The following is a 19,817-nucleotide window of genomic DNA, read 5'->3' as shown; positions in this document are numbered from 1 at the left end:
ATGATACCACCTTCCTGTCCGAAATCATTTTCCTCTGGGATTCCAATGTACATCATTTTGAATTGGTTGCTATGGTAACATTAAGTCCATGAATGTCATCGACACTAGATCAGCACACCTCTAACACACAGGAGTGATGGTCCAAAGAAACACGACCCAAAAAAACTTGCCAACAACCTGTCTTTGACTCGTTTTACAGGTGTTACATGATACTGGTGTCATTTAAATGCTATAGTCTTCTATCAAATACACGTTAATGTGTTTCACTTGATCACATTGATACCTCTGGTCGTTTCTTGATTTTTCTCCTGATAACCATCTCTAATGTGTTGGGGATCTGGCCAGGGGACATCAGAGTTTAAAATCAGCCGTACTGGTCAGAAATCCCACTGGTAGAGGTATTGACCATAGTTAATGGTCAGTGGGTCAGTAACAGGGTAGTAAAACTATTTTGGAAATGACCATGTATTGTGGTGGATCTAGATCTCCAGCCCATTATTAGAAGTAACATTAATTTAAAGATTTCAATAAAAAAAAAACAAGTTAGGAATGATAAAAACAACATTATCCTATTTAACATGATAAAAACAACACTATCCTGAATGATGAAAACAACATTAGAAAATTCTTTTGAAACATCTTCAATCTAGTGTGTGGAAAATGAAATATATCATTTTGACATTACATGGATTTTCTCCTGTCGCCAACGAAAAAAATGAAATAAAATACTGTATTAATTGAATGTATTTCTAGTCTATATGGTAGATCTCAATTACCCTTAAATGGTCCTTAAAATCTATGGTCCAATTAGCTAGTATAGCTGCCCTTTCTTTAAAGATCAAATTTGTATTTAGAATAATTGGTGTAAGAATTTAATTTCAAGGCCAGCATATGTCTTGACAGACTACAATTATTCTGAGTAGAGTTGAGTCAGTGTGTGTCAACTGGCACACTGCTACCACTAGTTTCAGTATATATTTGTACTGATGAAATCTACTCAACAGTTGTCATTGTTTTGTTTTCTGTAATGGGGTATCAAGTTGTCATGATAGTGAGGATTTCTACATGTCTGACCAAGTAATAAAAATGTAAACTTTATTTATTTTACAACAATTAATTTCTAAACAAGGTATACCAACTTATGATATATTAATCAGTCTTGTTAACCCTGATGGGATATGCGGTCTTACTGTGGAAGGTAACACGAGTACCTGGAGAAAACCTGCATGGTTAGGCAGGTGACCACATACCTTTTCACATCCGAACAGGGAATCGAACCCCAACCACCTAGTTTAAAAGGCGAGTATGTTACCACTGTGTCACCTGACCACTCTGTCTTATTTTAATCTTAACAGAAATGATATGATGTCCACATTACCAACAGATAGTTATATAACATGGTGATTGGTAGATTGAATATTAGACTGATTTATCTTAATGGAGTTAATTGTGAAATACATGATTTCCAAGATTCTAAAATTGTGTCAAGCTCTGCAATCACAGCCTTACCCAGTACCTTACTGGTAACAGGTAACCACAGTTTCTCTAGACCAACCTTACCTTACCTTACTGGTAACAGGTAACCACAGTCTTCCTAGACCAACCTTACCTTACTGGTAACAGGTAACCAGTCTCCCTAGACCAACCTTACCTGTAACAGGTAACCACAGTCTCCCTAGACCAACCTTACCTTACTGGTAACAGGTAACCACAGTCTCGCTAGACCAACCTTACCTTACTGGTAACAGGTAACCAGTCTCCCTAGACCAACCTTACCTTACTGGTAACAGGTAACCAGTCTCCCTAGACCAACCTTACCTTACTGGTAACAGATAACCACAGTCTCCCTAGACCAACCTTACCTTACTGGTAACAGGTAACCAGTCTCCCTAGACCAACCTTACCTTACTGGTAACAGATAACCACAGTCTCCCTAGACCAACCTTACCTTACTGGTAACAGGTAACCAGTCTCCCTAGACCAACCTTACCTTACTGGTAACAGGTAACCACAGTCTCCCTAGACCAACCTTACCTTACTGGTAACAGGTAACCAGTCTCCCTAGACCAACCTTACCTTACTGGTAACAGATAACCACAGTCTCCCTAGACCAACCTTACCTTACTGGTAACAGGTAACCAGTCTCCCTAGACCAACCTTACCTTACTGGTAACAGGTAACCAGTCTCCCTAGACCAACCTTACCTTACTGGTAACAGATAACCACAGTCTCCCTAGACCAACCTTACCTTACTGGTAACAGGTAACCACAGTCTCCCTAGACCAACCTTACCTTACTGGTAACAGGTAACCACAGTCTCCCTAGACCAACCTTACCTTACCTGTAACAGGTAACCACAGTCTCCCTAGACCAACCTTACCTTACTGGTAACAGATAACCACAGTCTCCCTAGACCAACCTTACCTTACTGGTAACAGATAACCAGTCTCCCTAGACCAACCTTACCTTACTGGTAACAGGTAACCAGTCTCCCTAGACCAACCTTACCTTACTGGTAACAGATAACCACAGTCTCCCTAGACCAACCTTACCTTACTGGTAACAGGTAACCGCAGTCTCCCTAGACCAACCTTACCTTACTGGTAACAGGTAACCACAGTCTCCCTAGACCAACCTTACCTTACTGGTAACAGGTAACCAGTCTCCCTAGACCAACCTTACCTTACCTTACTGGTAACAGGTAACCACAGTCTCCCTAGACCAACCTTACCTTACTGGTAACAGGTAACCACAGTCTCCCTAGACCAACCTTACCTTACCTTACTGGTAACAGGTAACCACAGTCTCCCTAGACCAACCTTACCTTACTGGTAACAGGTAACCACAGTCTCCCTAGACCAACCTTACCTTACTGGTAACAGATAACCACAGTCTCCCTAGACCAACCTTACCTTACTGGTAACAGGTAACCACAGTCTCCCTAGACCAACCTTACCTTACTGGTAACAGGTAACCACAGTCTCCCTAGACCAACCTTACCTTACTGGTAACAGGTAACCAGTCTCCCTAGACCAACCTTACCTTACTGGTAACAGGTAACCACAGTCTCCCTAGACCAACCTTACCTTACTGGTAACAGGTAACCACAGTCTCCCTAGACCAACCTTACCTTACTGGTAACAGGTAACCACAGTCTCCCTAGACCAATCTTACCTTACTGGTAACAGGTAACCACAGTCTCCCTAGACCAACCTTACCTTACTGGTAACAGGTAACCAGTCTCCCTAGACCAACCTTACCTTACCTTACTGGTAACAGGTAACCACAGTCTCCCTAGACCAACCTTACCTTACTGGTAACAGATAACCACAGTCTCCCTAGACCAACCTTACCTTACTGGTAACAGGTAACCACAGTCTCCCTAGACCAACCTTACCTTACTGGTAACAGGTAACCACAGTCTCCCTAGACCAACCTTACCTTACTGGTAACAGGTAACCAGTCTCCCTAGACCAACCTTACCTTACTGGTAACAGGTAACCACAGTCTCCCTAGACCAACCTTACCTTACTGGTAACAGGTAACCACAGTCTCCCTAGACCAACCTTACCTTACTGGTAACAGGTAACCACAGTCTCCCTAGACCAATCTTACCTTACTGGTAACAGGTAACCACAGTCTCCCTAGACCAACCTTACCTTACTGGTAACAGGTAACCAGTCTCCCTAGACCAACCTTACCTTACCTTACTGGTAACAGGTAACCACAGTCTCCCTAGACCAACCTTACCTTACTGGTAACAGGTAACCACAGTCTCCCTAGACCAACCTTACCTTACCTTACTGGTAACAGGTAACCACAGTCTCCCTAGACCAACCTTACCTTACTGGTAACAGGTAACCACAGTCTCCCTAGACCAACCTTACCTTACTGGTAACAGATAACCACAGTCTCCCTAGACCAACCTTACCTTACTGGTAACAGTTAACCACAGTCTCCCTAGACCAACCTTACCTTACTGGTAACAGGTAACCACAGTCTCCCTAGACCAACCTTACCTTACTGGTAACAGGTAACCAGTCTCCCTAGACCAACCTTACCTTACTGGTAACAGGTAACCACAGTCTCCCTAGACCAACCTTACCTTACTGGTAACAGGTAACCACAGTCTCCCTAGACCAACCTTACCTTACTGGTAACAGGTAACCACAGTCTCCCTAGACCAATCTTACCTTACTGGTAACAGGTAACCACAGTCTCCCTAGACCAACCTTACCTTACTGGTAACAGGTAACCACAGTCTCCCTAGACCAACCTTACCTTACTGGTAACAGGTAACCAGTCTCCCTAGACCAACCTTACCTTACTGGTAACAGGTAACCACAGTCTCCCTAGACCAACCTTACCTTACTGGTAACAGGTAACCAGTCTCCCTAGACCAACCTTACCTTACTGGTAACAGGTAACCACAGTTTCCCTAGACCAACCTTACCTTACTGGTAACAGGTAACCACAGTCTCCCTAGACCAACCTTACCTTACTGGTAACAGGTAACCACAGTCTCCCTAGACCAACCTTACCTTACTGGTAACAGGTAACCACAGTCTCCCTAGACCAACCTTACCTTACTGTTAACAGGTAACCAGTCTCCCTAGACCAACCTTACCTTACTGGTAACAGGTAACCACAGTCTCCCTAGACCAACCTTACCTTACTGGTAACAGGTAACCACAGTCTCCCTAGACCAATCTTACCTTACTGGTAACAGGTAACCACAGTCTCCCTAGACCAACCTTACCTTACTGGTAACAGGTAACCACAGTCTCCCTAGACCAACCTTACCTTACTGGTAACAGGTAACCACAGTCTCCCTAGACCAACCTTACCTTACTGGTAACAGGTAACCAGTCTCCCTAGACCAACCTTACCTTACTGGTAACAGGTAACCACAGTCTCCCTAGACCAACCTTACCTTACTGGTAACAGGTAACCAGTCTCCCTAGACCAACCTTACCTTACTGGTAACAGGTAACCACAGTCTCCCTAGACCAACCTTACCTTACTGGTAACAGGTAACCACAGTCTCCCTAGACCAACCTTACCTTACTGGTAACAGGTAACCACAGTCTCCCTAGACCAACCTTACCTTACTGGTAACAGGTAACCACAGTCTCCCTAAACCAACATTACCTTACTGGTAACAGGTAACCACACTCTCCCTAGACCAACCTTACCTTACTGGTAACAGGTAACCACAGTCTCCCTAGACCAACCTTACCTTACCTGTAACACTTAATCAGTCTCCCTAGACCAACCTTACCTTACCTGTAACACTTAATCAGTCTCCCTAGACCAACCTTACCTTACTGGTAACAGGTAATCACAGTCTCCCTAGACCAACCTTACCTTACTGGTAACAGGTAACTACAGTCTCCCTAGACCAACCTTACCTTACTGGTAACAGGTAACCACAGTCTCCCTAGACCAACCTTACCTTACCGGTAACAGGTAACCACAGTCTCCCTAGACCAACCTTACCTTACTGGTAACAGGTAACCACAGTCTCCCTAGACCAACCTTACCTTACTGGTAACAGGTAACCAGTCTCCCTAGACCAACCTTACCTTACCGGTAACAGGTAACCACAGTCTCCCTAGACCAACCTTACCTTACTGGTAACAGGTAACCACAGTCTCCCTAGACCAACCTTACCTTACTGGTAACAGGTAACCACAGTCTCCCTAGACCAACCTTACCTTACTGGTAACAGGTAACCAGTCTCCCTAGACCAACCTTACCTTACCGGTAACAGGTAACCACAGTCTCCCTAGACCAACCTTACCTTACTGGTAACAGGTAACCACAGTCTCCCTAGACCAACCTTACCTTACTGGTAACAGGTAACCACAGTCTCCCTAGACCAACATTACCTTACTGGTAACAGGTAACCAGTCTCCCTAGACCAACCTTACCTTACTGGTAACAGGTAACCACAGTCTCCCTAGACCAACCTTACCTTACTGGTAACAGGTAACCACAGTCTCCCTAGACCAACCTTACCTTACTGGTAACAGGTAATCACAGTCTCCCTAGACCAACCTTACCTTACCTGTAACAGGTAATCACAGTCTCCCTAGACCAACCTTACCTTACTGGTAACAGGTAACCACAGTCTCCCTAGACCAACCTTACCTTACTGGTAACAGGTAACCACAGTCTCCCTACACCAACCTTACCTTACTGGTAACAGGTAACCACAGTCTCCCTAGACCAACATTACCTTACTGGTAACAGGTAACCAGTATCCCTAGACCAACCTTACCTTACTGGTAACAGGTAACCACAGTCTCCCTAGACCAACCTTACCTTACTGGTAACAGGTAACCACAGTTTCTCTAGACCAACCTTACCTTACCGGTAACAGGTAACCACAGTCTCCCTAGACCAACCTTACCTTACTGGTAACAGGTAACCAGTATCCCTAGACCAACCTTACCTTACTGGTAACAGGTAACCACAGTCTCCTTAGACCAACCTTACCTTACTGGTAACAGGTAACCAGTCTCCCTAGACCAACCTTACCTTACTGGTAACAGGTAACCAGTCTCCCTAGACCAACCTTACCTTACTGGTAACAGGTAACCACAGTCTCCCTAGACCAACCTTACCTTACTGGTAACAGGTAACCACAGTCTCCCTAGACCAACCTTACCTTACTGGTAACAGGTAACCACAGTCTCCCTAGACCAACCTTACCTTACTGGTAACAGGTAACCACAGTCTCCCTAGACCAACCTTACCTTACTGGTAACAGATAACCACAGTCTCCCTAGACCAACCTTACCTTACTGGTAACAGGTAACCACAGTCTCCCTAGACCAACCTTACCTTACTGGTAACAGGTAACCACAGTCTCCCTAGACCAACCTTACCTTACTGGTAACAGGTAACCACAGTCTCCCTAGACCAACCTTACCTTACTGGTAACAGGTAACCAGTCTCCCTAGACCAACCTTACCTTACTGGTAACAGGTAACCAGTCTCCCTAGACCAACCTTACCTTACTGGTAACAGGTAACCACAGTCTCCCTAGACCAACCTTACCTTACTGGTAACAGGTAACCACAGTCTCCCTAGACCAACCTTACCTTACTGGTAACAGGTAGCCACAGTCTCCCTAGACCAACCTTACCTTACTGGTAACAGGTAACCAGTCTCCCTAGACCAACCTTACCTTACTGGTAACAGGTAACCACAGATTCCATAAGTCCAACCTTACCTTACTGGTAACAGGTAACCACATGTAGATACCGTGTTTAAATGACCTTAACTGTACATGTTGATAGGATGTTAAATAATAAAAAACAAAAAACAAACCTAGACCAAGCTTACCTTTCTGGTAACATGTTACCACCGTTTCCTTTATACCGTGATTCATTTTCCTGTCGAAATATTCCACACATAAGTCCTTGGAAGAGATGGTTTTGTTTTTGAAACAAAATGCAAAACCTGCTACAGGTTGAAAAAAATTGTTGAATATTTTGAAATGATAGCTTATTCTTAATTTCAAATCTATAAGTAACAGGATTAAAGTGATGAGTGATTTGATACTAACATAAAGTAATCACACGATCTTCAGTCAATTTAGCAGACCAATATTTAGTGAGGGACTTAGATCTGTAGGTTTTGTTTGTGTAAGTGTTGGTAGTCTGTCATTATACAAGGCTATCAAAACGTCTCTACACTGATCTATAGAAATAACAATAAAACTGTAACAACGTCATCAAAGTATTCAAACTATTAATATCAGTTCAGGAATATGAATAGTTTGCTTTTTTCGGTGTAAATTACCCTGTGCAAACAAAACTCAAAACACCTTGAGTAAGAGAGAAACCTTGAGGCAGCTATCAGTGATTATATACCATAGGCCAATTCAGCTGTTCTTTAAATGTAAAAAGAGAAATAATGGTCATTATATCGTAGTTGGAAAATATTTGAAATGAGAAATTTAACAATTTTTCAATTTAAGATATCACCAAGACAGTAGATATAACTAGACATATATAACCAGTGTCACCACGCAATTTGTTATAATGACGCAATTTGTAATAAAAATTTCCAAGTCTTTTTTTACCAGGTTAATTGTCATTAGATGGAAAGATTATCTTCACTTGGTACATGTTTTAACCTAATTCTATTGGAAAAATATTTATTTATTACTTATTATGACATTTGAAAAATTATTACAAATTGCGTCGAGTTGCATGCACATCAACGCAATTTGACATACCAACCTCTATTAAAGTACAAGTAAAATTAATGCTTACATTGAATATAATAGAAAACGTGATTGGTCGAAAGGTTTGTGTTGTTATGTAACAGGAGACATGATTGGTCCAAAGGTTTGTGTTGTTATGTAACAGGAGACTTGGTTGGTCCAAAGGTTTGTGTTGTTATGTAACAGGAGACATGATTGGTCCAAAGGTTTGTGTTGTTATGTAACAGGAGACTTGGTTGGTCCAAAGGTTTGTGTTGTTATGTAACAGGAGACATGATTGGTCCAAAGGTTTGTGTTGTTATGTAACAGGAGACATGATTGGTCCAAAGGTTTGTGTTGTTATGTAACAGGAGACTTGGTTGGTCCAAAGGTTTGTGTTGTTATGTAACGGGAGACTTGATGGGTCCAAAGGTTTAGGTTGTTACGTAACAGGGAGCATGATACATCCAAAGGTTTGTGTTGTTATGTACAGGAGAAATGATTTATCCAAAGGTTTGTGTTGTTCTTAACAGGAGATATGATTAGTCCAAAGGTTTGTGTTATGTAACAGGAGACATGATTGGTCCAAATGTTTGTGTTGTTATGTAACAGTAGACATGATTGGTCCAAAGGTTTGTGTTGTTATGTAGCAGGAGACATGATTGGTCCAAAGGTTTGTGTTGTTATGTAATAGTAGACATGATTGGTTCTGCTTCCTTTATATGTAATAAGACACACTGTCCATATTGTATTTAACAGTTGACATGATTGGTCTAGATTTCTATATTTTTCATTGCAGGAAACACTGTTGGTCTGCTTTTGAACTTAGAAGAAAAGGAGCTGACTTTTTCTCTCAATGGCAAATGTCTGCCCCCACACAGGGACCTGTTTGAACATGCCAAGTATGTTATCTTTTTAGCTCACCTGGACCGAAGGTCCGGTGAGCTTATGTCATGGCGCGGCGTCCATCTTCCATCCGTCTGTCTGTCGTCCGTCCGTCAACATTTGCTTCAAATCGCTACTAGTCAAAAAGCTCTTATTGGATTTTTACCAAATTTGGTCAGAAACATCGTTGGCGGAAGGGGATCAGATTTTGCATAAATGGTGACTCTGACCCCCAAGGGGCCAAAGGGGCAGGGCCCAATAGGGGAAATAGAGGTAATTCCTTTAAATCGCTACTAGTCATAAAGTTATGAATGGATTTGAACCCAATTTGGTCAGAAACATCCTTGGGGGAAGGGGAACAGATTTTGCATAAATGGTGACTCTGACCCCCGAGGGGCAAAATGGGCAGGGCCCAATAGAGGTAATTCTTTAAATCGCTACTTGTCATAAAGTTATGAATGGATTTGAACCCAATTTGGTCAGAAACATCCTTGGGGGAAGGGGAACAGATTTTGCATAAATGGTGACTTTGACCCCCAAAGGGCCAAAGGGACAGGGCCCAATAGGGGAAATAAACTTAATTCATCTAAATCTCTACTAGTCATAAAGTGATGAATGCATGTTCTAAAAACTCTCAATTCTTGAGATCTTTCAAACCTTAGAGAGTCTGGACTTCATTATTTCTTGAAAGCAGTTGGGACAACCTCACTATAATCATATATAGCATTGTTGAGATTTACAAATAAAACAAATTGAACATTATTTTGACATTTGGTCTAATCCAACCAGGTGAGCGATACAGGCCCCATGGGCCTCTTGTTTATTATTATTCTTTTAATTAAGTTACTTTCTCAGACATGTCCTATGTATATACATGTATATCAAATATAGATACATCTGAATGTGCTTAATTTCCAAATATAAGGATTGCCAGGGTTGAGAGGCCCTGGGTTCAACCCTCTGTACAATAAATACATGAATTACTTCAGCCTTCATAAAAAAAAGTATAGATATTTTAGCTGTAGATAAAGGATCATAAATTTTAGATTTTGATAAGAATATTATGTCATTAATGCTTATTATCACTGTAAGTGGTACTGGCCTCTCGGGGCCTCGTGTGTGTCTCACACAAAGTGCTTGTGAGATAAGCTTTTTTATCCATCGTCTTACAAGTATTGTTGGCTTTTGGAGGTGATGGGCCATTTAAGTTTCTTCAGATACAGTAGGTAAGCTGGGTAACTGTCGTCAGTTAAAACTATAGGTAAATGGTAATGAAATTAACAAAACTTATATACAGAACATTTTTATTGGTTTACTTAGAAATAGTCACAAAAATAATATAAATGAAAACAGTACTCCTGATATCCAAAAAGAAAAAAAATCAAACTAATATTGTTTAATATAAAGAACCCAAAAGACAAAAGAAAATCAGAATTTATTAATTTTAAGGTTTGTTTTATGTTGGATTTATAATTTACAGGGGAGGTTTTTTCGCTGCTGCAAGTTTCATGTCCTACCAACAATGTGAGTTTAACTTTGGTGCCAGTAAGCCTTACAAGTTCCCACCAAAAGATGTCAAGTTCAAGAGTTTTAATGACCATGCTTATCTGTCGGACGAGGAGAAAATTATCCTTCCCAGGTGAACTTTATTTTTAATTTGAAACATTTTTAAACTTTAGTTCGTCTTCTTTACACTTTGAAAAACAGGATTATTAATGTGGAATTCTAGCATAAATATTTAAAATTTACCTAAACTGATTTTTTAGGAAACACTTTACAGTCTTCAATGTTATTTACCCTTTTTGGAAATCAGGCCAGGGATGGGACCCTTCAAATTGGGAAAAATAGCATTATTTGTGGAAAACTGGAAAATACAGCTGTATTTTCTTATCATATGGGTAATTTAATAGGTAAGCAAAATGAAGTACAACAAGATATAGTTTATGCTGGGGTAAAGGGCTACCAACTTTGTTCAAATGAATGACCTTGACTTTCATTCAAGGTCACAGGAGTCAAATATGCTAAAAACAAAATTAGACGACTTCTTCTAAATAGCCAAAAGACCCAGGGACTTGATATTGGGTCTGTAGCATGCTGGGGTGAAGGGCTACCAAGTTTGTTCAAATGAATGACCTTGACTTTCATTCAAGGTCACAGGAGTCAAAAAGGCTAAAATCTTTAAACGACTTCTTCTCAATAACCAAGAGTCCCAGGGACTTGATATTGGGTCTGTAGCATGCTGGGGTGAAGGGCTACCAAGTTTGTTCAAATGAATGACCTTGACCTTCATTCAAGGTCACAGGAGTCAAAAAGGCTAAAATCTTTAAACGACTTCTTCTCAATAACCAAGAGTCCCAGAGACCTAATATTTGGCCTGTAGCATGCTGGGGTGAAGGGCTACCAAGTTTGTTCAAATGAATGACCTTGACTTTCATTCAAGGTCACTGAGTGACTAAACTCTATAAGTAAACAATGATCTGATATCTGCCTAGAGCTTTCATATCTATTAGGTTTCTTAAGTAGGAAATTCAAACATAATAACATATCTTCACTCTCATTTTTAAATTGGGAGTTTTTGATATAAAATTGGGAAATAAGATGCACCAAATTACAATCCAAAAATTGAATTAAAAACCACACTACATCATCTAGGTTATCTTATATGCCGAGACTGTACATGAGATATAAATACCTGGTACACACTTTTTAGATCATAGAGTTTAACTGTGGTATGTGTTCTCTTGACTTTTAAAAGGAAGAGTATTGTTCATGTATTTATTGATGTTGTATCTTTATTTACAGACATAAAAAGTTAGAGTTATTGAAGAGCTTGAAAGTTCATGAAGATTCCTGTACACTTTGTTTTGACAACAAAGCCACACAAAGTCTGCTGCCTTGTAAACACATGTAAGTGTTCAGTAAAATCAGAAACATTCACAAGTTATGAACCTCTTGTTCAAGTGTTAAAGCAGTGATGTTTATAAGTTATGAACCTCTTGTTCAAGTGTTAAAGCAGTGATGTTTATAAGTTATGAACCTCTCGTTCAAGTGTTAAAACAGCGATGTTTATAAGTTATGAACCTCTTGTTCAAGTGTTAAAGCATTGATGTTTATAAGTTATGAACCTCTAATTTAAGTGTTAAAACAGCGATGTTTATAAGTTATGAGCCTCAGGTTCAAGTGTTAAAGCAGTGATGTTTATAAGTTATGAGCCTCAGGTTCAAGTGTTAAAGCAGTGATGTTTATAAGTGAGGAGCCTATCATTCCAGTGTTAAATCAGAAACATAATTTATCCTTATTTGTTTAAAAAAAGTGAATTAAAGGCTCATGATACTAGAGGGTTGCAATAGCTCAGAGCAATAGATTAAGTGACATCATGTATAGATCGGAGGTGTGTGGTCCGATCCCTACCCGGGATGGATTGTCCAGCTAATACTCAGGTATAGATCCTAGGTATGTGGTCCGATCCCTACCCGGGATGGATTGTCCAGCTAATACTCGGGTATAGATCGGAGGTGTGTGGTCCGATCCCTACTTGGGATGGATTGTCCAGCTAATATTCGGGTATAGATCCAAGGTGTGTGGTCCGATCCCTATCCAGGATGGATTGTCCAGCTAATACTCGGGTATAGATCCAAGGTGTGTGGTCTGATCCCTACCCGGGACGGATTGTCCAGCAAATACTCGGGTATAGATCATAGGTGTGTGGTCTGATCCCTACCCGGGATGGATTGTCCAGCTAATACTCGGGTATAGATCGGAGGTGTGTGGTCCGATCCCTACCTGGGATGGATTGTCCAGCTAATACTCGGGTATAGATCGGAGGTGTGTGGTCCGATCCCTACCTGGAACGGATTGTCCAGCTAATACTCAGGTATAGATCCAAGGTGTGTTGTCTGATCCCTACCCGGGATGGATTGTCCAGCTAATACTCGGGTATAGATCCAAAGTGTGTTGTCTGATCCCTACCTGGGACGGATTGTCCAGCTAATACTCAGGTATAGATCCAAGGTGTGTTGTCTGATCCCTACCTGGGACGGATTGTCCAGCTAATACTAAGGTATAGATCCAAGGTGTGTTGTCTGATCCCTACCTGGGATGGATTGTCCAGCTAATACTCGGGTATAGATCCAAGGTGTGTTGTCTGATCCCTACCTGGGACGGACTGTCCAGCTAATACTCGGGTATAGATCCAAGGTGTGTTGTCTGATCCCTACCTGGGACGGATTGTCCAGCTAATACTCGGGTATAGATCCAAGGTGTGTTGTCTGATCTCTACCTGGGATGGATTGTCCAGCTAATACTCGGGTATAGATCCTAGGTGTGTGGTCCGATCCCTACCTGGGATGGATTGTCCAGCTAATACTCATGTATAGATCCAAGGTGTGTGGTCCGATCCCTACCTGGGACGGATTGTCCAGCTTAATACTCATGTATAGATCCAAGTTGTGTGGTCCGATCCCTATCCAGGATGGATTGTCCAGCTAATACTCAGGTACAGATCTGAGGTGTGTGGTCTGATCCCTACCTGGGATGGATTGTCCAGCTAATACTCAGGTACAGATCTGAGGTGTGGTCTGATCCATACACATGCCAATTTGTGTTTCTCTGGAGGCCGGCTTGTACTTTCGTTGAAGTGTCTTTTTGCAAGAATTTACACTTCTTGCTCTTAGTAGCAATCTGAAAAATCTTTGCACTTTTTATATAAAGACATTATTATCTATATGATTTAAAAGCAAAACTACAGTTTATTTCTGGCATAAATATATTAAGACTGTTTTTTTTATGTTTCAGGGGTTTCTGCTACAAATGTTCCATACAATTAGAAATTTGTCCAATATGTCGGTGCAAGATTGTGGAACGAGTCAATTCATGTGATAACGATGACAAAGACATTGTGAAACTCAACCCTACTGCTTCTAAGAAGCGAAAACACAAAAAAAGCTGATGTCTCTTTCATCTTTCATAACCTCTGCTACACAAATCTGTTTAGCCTTACATGACATCTGCCAGATATGGACAAGCTGAATATTCATGTAAAACCTTTTAAATCATTGTTATAACTATAAACCACATTCACATGTCGTGACAGTTAGTTTTATATCTATATTATCAACCACTGTTCTGTTATAGGTTTTTTCTGTTGATGTCCGCAGTTAATTATTACAATGAATTATGGGGAAATTTTGTATTGAGCAGTGTTTTAGCATTGTGTTTGATATATTGAACAATGTTCATGCATTGTGTATCATATTTAATCATGTTCAAGCATTGAACATGAGAGTGTACTTTCCTTGTTGAACAGTATTATAATCATATGTAAGATTTTTCTTTTGAATGGACTGCAGTTTTACAAATGCTTCTTCATGCTAAGGAAAATGTCTTAGATTGGCCGGATTTCACCACAAATGTGGCTTATGAATAGTTGAACCTCAGTCCATCTGATTGGAATAAAAAAAAAAGTTTTTATTTTTTTTTATTTATTTATTTTTTGTGTTGGTTACAGTTGAATTAGCATCCATGACCAAAGATATGCACTCAATATTTCATCACATGTAGTAGGTCACTGTGACCTAGTTTCCATAGCTAAATGACTAAGACAATTTTTCCATTTACATTTTTCTGGCATTAGTGATGTAATTTAAGTAGTATGCCAATTTGCACATGAAAGTAGATTGCTCACAGTAAGCATTTTTGTTTTGTTTTTTATTTTAGTAACTGAGGATTCTGTTATGTATAGTTTATGTCGCAGACCCTCAGTCTATCATTGCTAATTTTGTGTGAATTAGTGGTTAACCTAGAATTTTACACTTGGAAATAAGTCAATTCCAGCATCTTTATAAAGTTCACTTTTCTTTTGTCTCTCAAAAGTTAAACTACGAACTATTTACTGTCATGAGGCCAATACTTTATAATACAGGAAAACATTATCAAACAAATATCTCCTGATTACAAAGTCCCCAAATCTACTGCAATATTTTAAACATTTTTAACAAACTACTTCCTCTGGTCCCATGGAATTTGTTATAAACAAGTTTAACTGTGTGTGGAAAAACGAAATACAGGTGCAATCAGACCTTACTGCCACTGGTGGTCTCTTTAAGGAGATTTTCCTTAACTCTTGTCAATGCTTTCAAATGTAAACAATGCAGGGTAAGCAATTTTATTGTAGCAACATGTAACCACATGAAGAGGCTTTATATGTTGTTTACACTAGTCAACATAACTGTATAAATATACATCTGCTAGAAAGGCTCTCAGAGTATAGAGTCTGATTACCTCATCAAGATTAACACTGACAAATGAGACAGACCAGCAGACAGACATAACAGATAGAGGACAGAATTACAGACAAAGGAACAGACAGACATAACAGAATTACAGACAAAGGGACAGACAGACATAACAGAGAGACGACAGAGTTACAGACAAATGGACAGACATAACAGAGAGGACAGAGTTACAGACAAAAGGACAGACAGACATAACAGAGACGACAGAGTTACAGACAAAGGGACAGACAGACAACAGAGAGACGACAGAGTTATAGACAAAGGGACAGACAGACATAACAGAGAGGACAGAATTACAGACAAACGGACAGACATAACAGAGAGGACAGAGTTACAGACAAAAGGACAGACAGACATAACAGAGAGACGACAGAGTTACAGACAAAATGACAGACAGACATAACAGAGACGACAGAGTTACAGACAAACGGACAGAGTTACAGACAAAAGGACAGACAGACATAACAGAGACGACAGAGTTACAGACAAACGGACAGACAGACATAACAGAGAGACGACAGAGTTACAGACAAAAGGACAGACAGACATAACAGAGAGATGACAGAGTTACAGACAAAAGGACAGACGGACATAACAGAGAGAGGACAGAGTTACAGACAAACGGACAGACAGACATAATAGAGACACGACAGTTACAGACAAATGGACAGACAGACATAACAGAGAGACGACAGAGTTACAGACAAACGGACAGACAGACATAACAGAGAGATGACAGAGTTACAGACAAAGGGACAGACAGACATAACAGAGAGCGGGCAGAGTTACAGACAAATGAACAGACATTACAGACAAAGGGACAGACATACATAACAGAGAGAGGGCAGAGTTACATACAAATGGACAGACATTACAGACAAAGGGACAGACGGACATAACAGAGAGAGGGCAGAGTTACAGACAAATGGACAGACATTACATACAGAGGGACAGACAGACATAACAGAGAGGGCAGAGTTACAGACAAAAGGACAGACAGACATAACAGAAAGAGGGCAGAGTTACAGACAAATGGATGGACGTTACAGACAAAGAGACAGACATTACAGACAAAGGACATAAAGACAAATAAGCTGACAAAGCAGAGAAGACTTTACAGACTGGACTGACAAGCAACAGAAACAGAGAAAGCTGTGACATGAAAATAGAGATAGACAGAGAACAAAGACAGAAGGAGTGACAGACAAACTGAACAGAGAGAGGACATTTAGACAGGGACAGATGGACAGTCAGAAAGAGAGACAATACCAAACACAGGGACATCTTGAAGAGGCATGACATAGTTATGAAGAGAATTTAGAGAAAATAAAGGTTATAGACAGATGAGTGAGTGACAAACAGAAAGAAGACAATTCTATACCTGTAAATAAAGTTACTCTTCATCAAAACCCAGTCATATTAACACTGATGCAAGTTATTGAAATTTGTATAATTAGGTTTAAATAGAGAAATTATTTATTTCATAACTTTCAAACTACTTAAGGTGACACAAAGTAAACCTCCACTGATGCCAATGTTTGTAATAGGATGTTCTGTCTAGTTATATCAGATTAGTTGTCATGTTACCAATTGTCAGGTTTAAACATTTCATCAGATTGGACAGTGAGATATACACCAGCAGGGAATGTTTTTCCAAAATTTGAGCTCTTAAATGACTTAATAATGAATAACTAGAATGATTATTCTTATGATGAAAATTATACATTTTGCTGATTGTAGTGTACATTTTGTTTCATTAGAATATATCACTATAACCATTACACTACGTGATGTTGCTTGCTCATAATGTCTGCTGGGTGTCTCACAATGTCCACGGTGAAATGCTTACACTAGATGGGTATCTCACCATGTCTGCGAGTTTATATGTGTTAACACTAGATGGGTGTCTCACAATGTCTACAGGCAAGGTGTTTTCACTAGGAAGGAGGCTCACCATGTCTGCAGTCGTGGTGGTTACACAAGGCAGGGAAATGTGGAGAATTCTCAAAAACTTTTGTTAACATGACCTATATGGTAACAACAAGAGTGGGGACAAGTGATTCAAAAGGTTTCGGCCCATGTATTATTGTACTTTTAACATGAATAAATTACTGTTTTATCTTTCTTATGTTAAAATGTTTCAAAATTAAGAAGTAACCATATGTGTATGCATGTAGTTATGCTAGTATAAGCAGGGATATTATCTAACATATGGGTGAGGTTATATGATTTATTTCTTATTTTGGTCAGAATTATCATCATATTTCTTATTTTGGTCAGAATTATCTCCCTTTAGAGAATCACCGGGGCAGGAATCAAATAGTATGTAAGTGGATCATTGTAACTGTGAGTTACCAGTATGTTAGCCCAGCATGGTTCTGTGATCAAATGTCTGGCAAGTTTGTTTGTGAGTTGTTTATGTATAGAAACGATTAATTTTACCTTTTTTGAGTAGATGTATTCTTCCAAAGAAAAGTAGTTCCGGTGAAAAAATGAAGTATTGAATTCATAGGTTGCTGATGACACAAAACCAGGCCCAACTTTGTTCTTTTTGGCTTTTTTTGTTGTTGTTTTTTTGCAAAATTTCAGTCAAGATATAGCAAACAGAAAACCATAAATACATTTGAAGTGTGTGTTTTATTATGAAAAAATATTTGTTGCTTAAAATTTATATTGAAGTCAATATTTCTTAAATTTTATTTTCCTGAAAACCATTTAGAAGATTGACTTTATATAATGCTGTATGGAAGTTTCTATGGAAGACTTTCATGTTTGTTAAAGGCTGTGATTATTTATTATGTGTTAGAATCTTGTCGTTTATTGATGTATTTTTTATGTTAATGAAGTTTTTCATCATTTGTTGTAGTGCTTCCTTATGAGATAGTGTACTAAGCAGCACTGTGACAAAGTCATTACTAATGAAAACTTTCAGTATATACTTTCTGTGTTATTTTGTAGAATCTTATTTTAGCCCCTTTTTGCACAACATATATCTAAAACAGTAATATCATATTTACAAAAACAACAGGTGTGATAATCATGGTTAATCATGGTACTATATGATACTAAAAGTTTTAAAAAATCTTTGAATTAATAAGTGATTTGGTCAAATTAAGTAACACATATTTACAGTAACTAAAGATGTCAATTAAAATGAGGCTGTAGCTATTCAGTACTCATTTAATTATAATTGGCTTGATTGTCTTTACAAACATGGGCAAGACAACAGCCAAGCCTATAGTATTCTGATTTTATTACATTGTACATTGTATAACTAAAAACATATAAAACATATGGTTTCATATTAATACACTCTTCAGTAACTATCATAAGAAATAATTACATACAATAATGATAATGCAATACATGTACTGTGTAATGCACTAGTAAGATACAATGTAATACTGTGTAAATAACTCTGAAATACAATGTATTACTGTGTAATTAACTGAAATACAATGTAATTCAATAGTGAGATTCAATGTAATACTGTGTAATTCATAAGTGAGATACATTGTAATACTGTAATTCACTAGTGAGATACAATGTAATACTATGTAATTCACTAGTGAGATACAATGTAATACTGTAATTCACTAGTGAAATACAATGTAATACTATGTAATTCACTAACGAGATGCAATGCAATACTGTGTAATTCGCTAGTGAGATATAATGTAATACTGTGTAATTCACTAGTGAGATACAATGTAATACTGTAATTCACTAGTGAAATACAATGTAATACTATGTAATTCACTAACGAGATACAATGTAATACTGTGTAATTCGCTAGTGAGATACAATGTAATACTGTGTAATATACTAACGAGATACAATGTAATACTGTGTAATTCACTAGTGAGATATAATGTAATACTGTGTAATTCGCTAGTGAGATACAATGTAATACTGTGTAATTCACTAACGAGATGCAATGCAATACTGTGTAATTCGCTAGTTAGATATAATGCAATACTGTGTAATTCGCTAGTGAGATACAATGTAATACTGTTTAATTCATAAGTGAGATACAATGTAATACTGTGTAATTCACTAGTGAGATACAATGTAATACTGTGTAATTCACAAGTGAGATACAATGTAATACTGTAATTCACTAGTGAAATACAATGTAATACTATGTAATTCACTAACGAGATGCAATGCAATACTGTGTAATTCGCTAGTGAGATATAATGTAATACTGTGTCATTTTGTAGTGATACAATGTAATTCGCTAGTGAGATACAATGTAATACTGTGTAATTCGCTAGTGAGATACAATGTAATACTGTGTAATTCACTAGTGAGATACAATGTAATACTGTGTAATTCGCTAGTGAGATACAATGTAATACTGTGTAATTTACTAGTGAAATACAATGTAATACTGTGTAATTAACTGTGAAATACAATGT

General features: G+C 38.9%; 1 protein-coding gene across 1 annotated transcript in view; it reads left to right on the top strand.

Moving 5' to 3' along the window:
• Positions 1–15,826, top strand: part of LOC117337670 (RING finger and SPRY domain-containing protein 1-like) — a 51,159-nt gene extending 35,333 nt beyond the window's left edge. Inside the window, exons 12-15 of the mRNA XM_033898766.1 lie at positions 9,018–9,120; positions 10,584–10,742; positions 11,906–12,010; positions 13,898–15,826. Coding sequence (XP_033754657.1) covers positions 9,018–9,120; positions 10,584–10,742; positions 11,906–12,010; positions 13,898–14,051 — 521 coding nt within the window. The 3' untranslated portion in view covers positions 14,052–15,826. The remainder of the gene's footprint in view (positions 1–9,017; positions 9,121–10,583; positions 10,743–11,905; positions 12,011–13,897) is intronic.
• The last annotated feature ends 3,991 nt before the right edge of the window (positions 15,827–19,817 follow it).

This window comes from Pecten maximus, chromosome 11 (assembly GCF_902652985.1).
Source record: "Pecten maximus chromosome 11, xPecMax1.1, whole genome shotgun sequence".
In the NCBI taxonomy this organism is placed as follows: Eukaryota; Metazoa; Mollusca; class Bivalvia; order Pectinida; family Pectinidae; genus Pecten; species Pecten maximus.
This window is presented reverse-complemented; position numbering and strand designations above follow the sequence as displayed.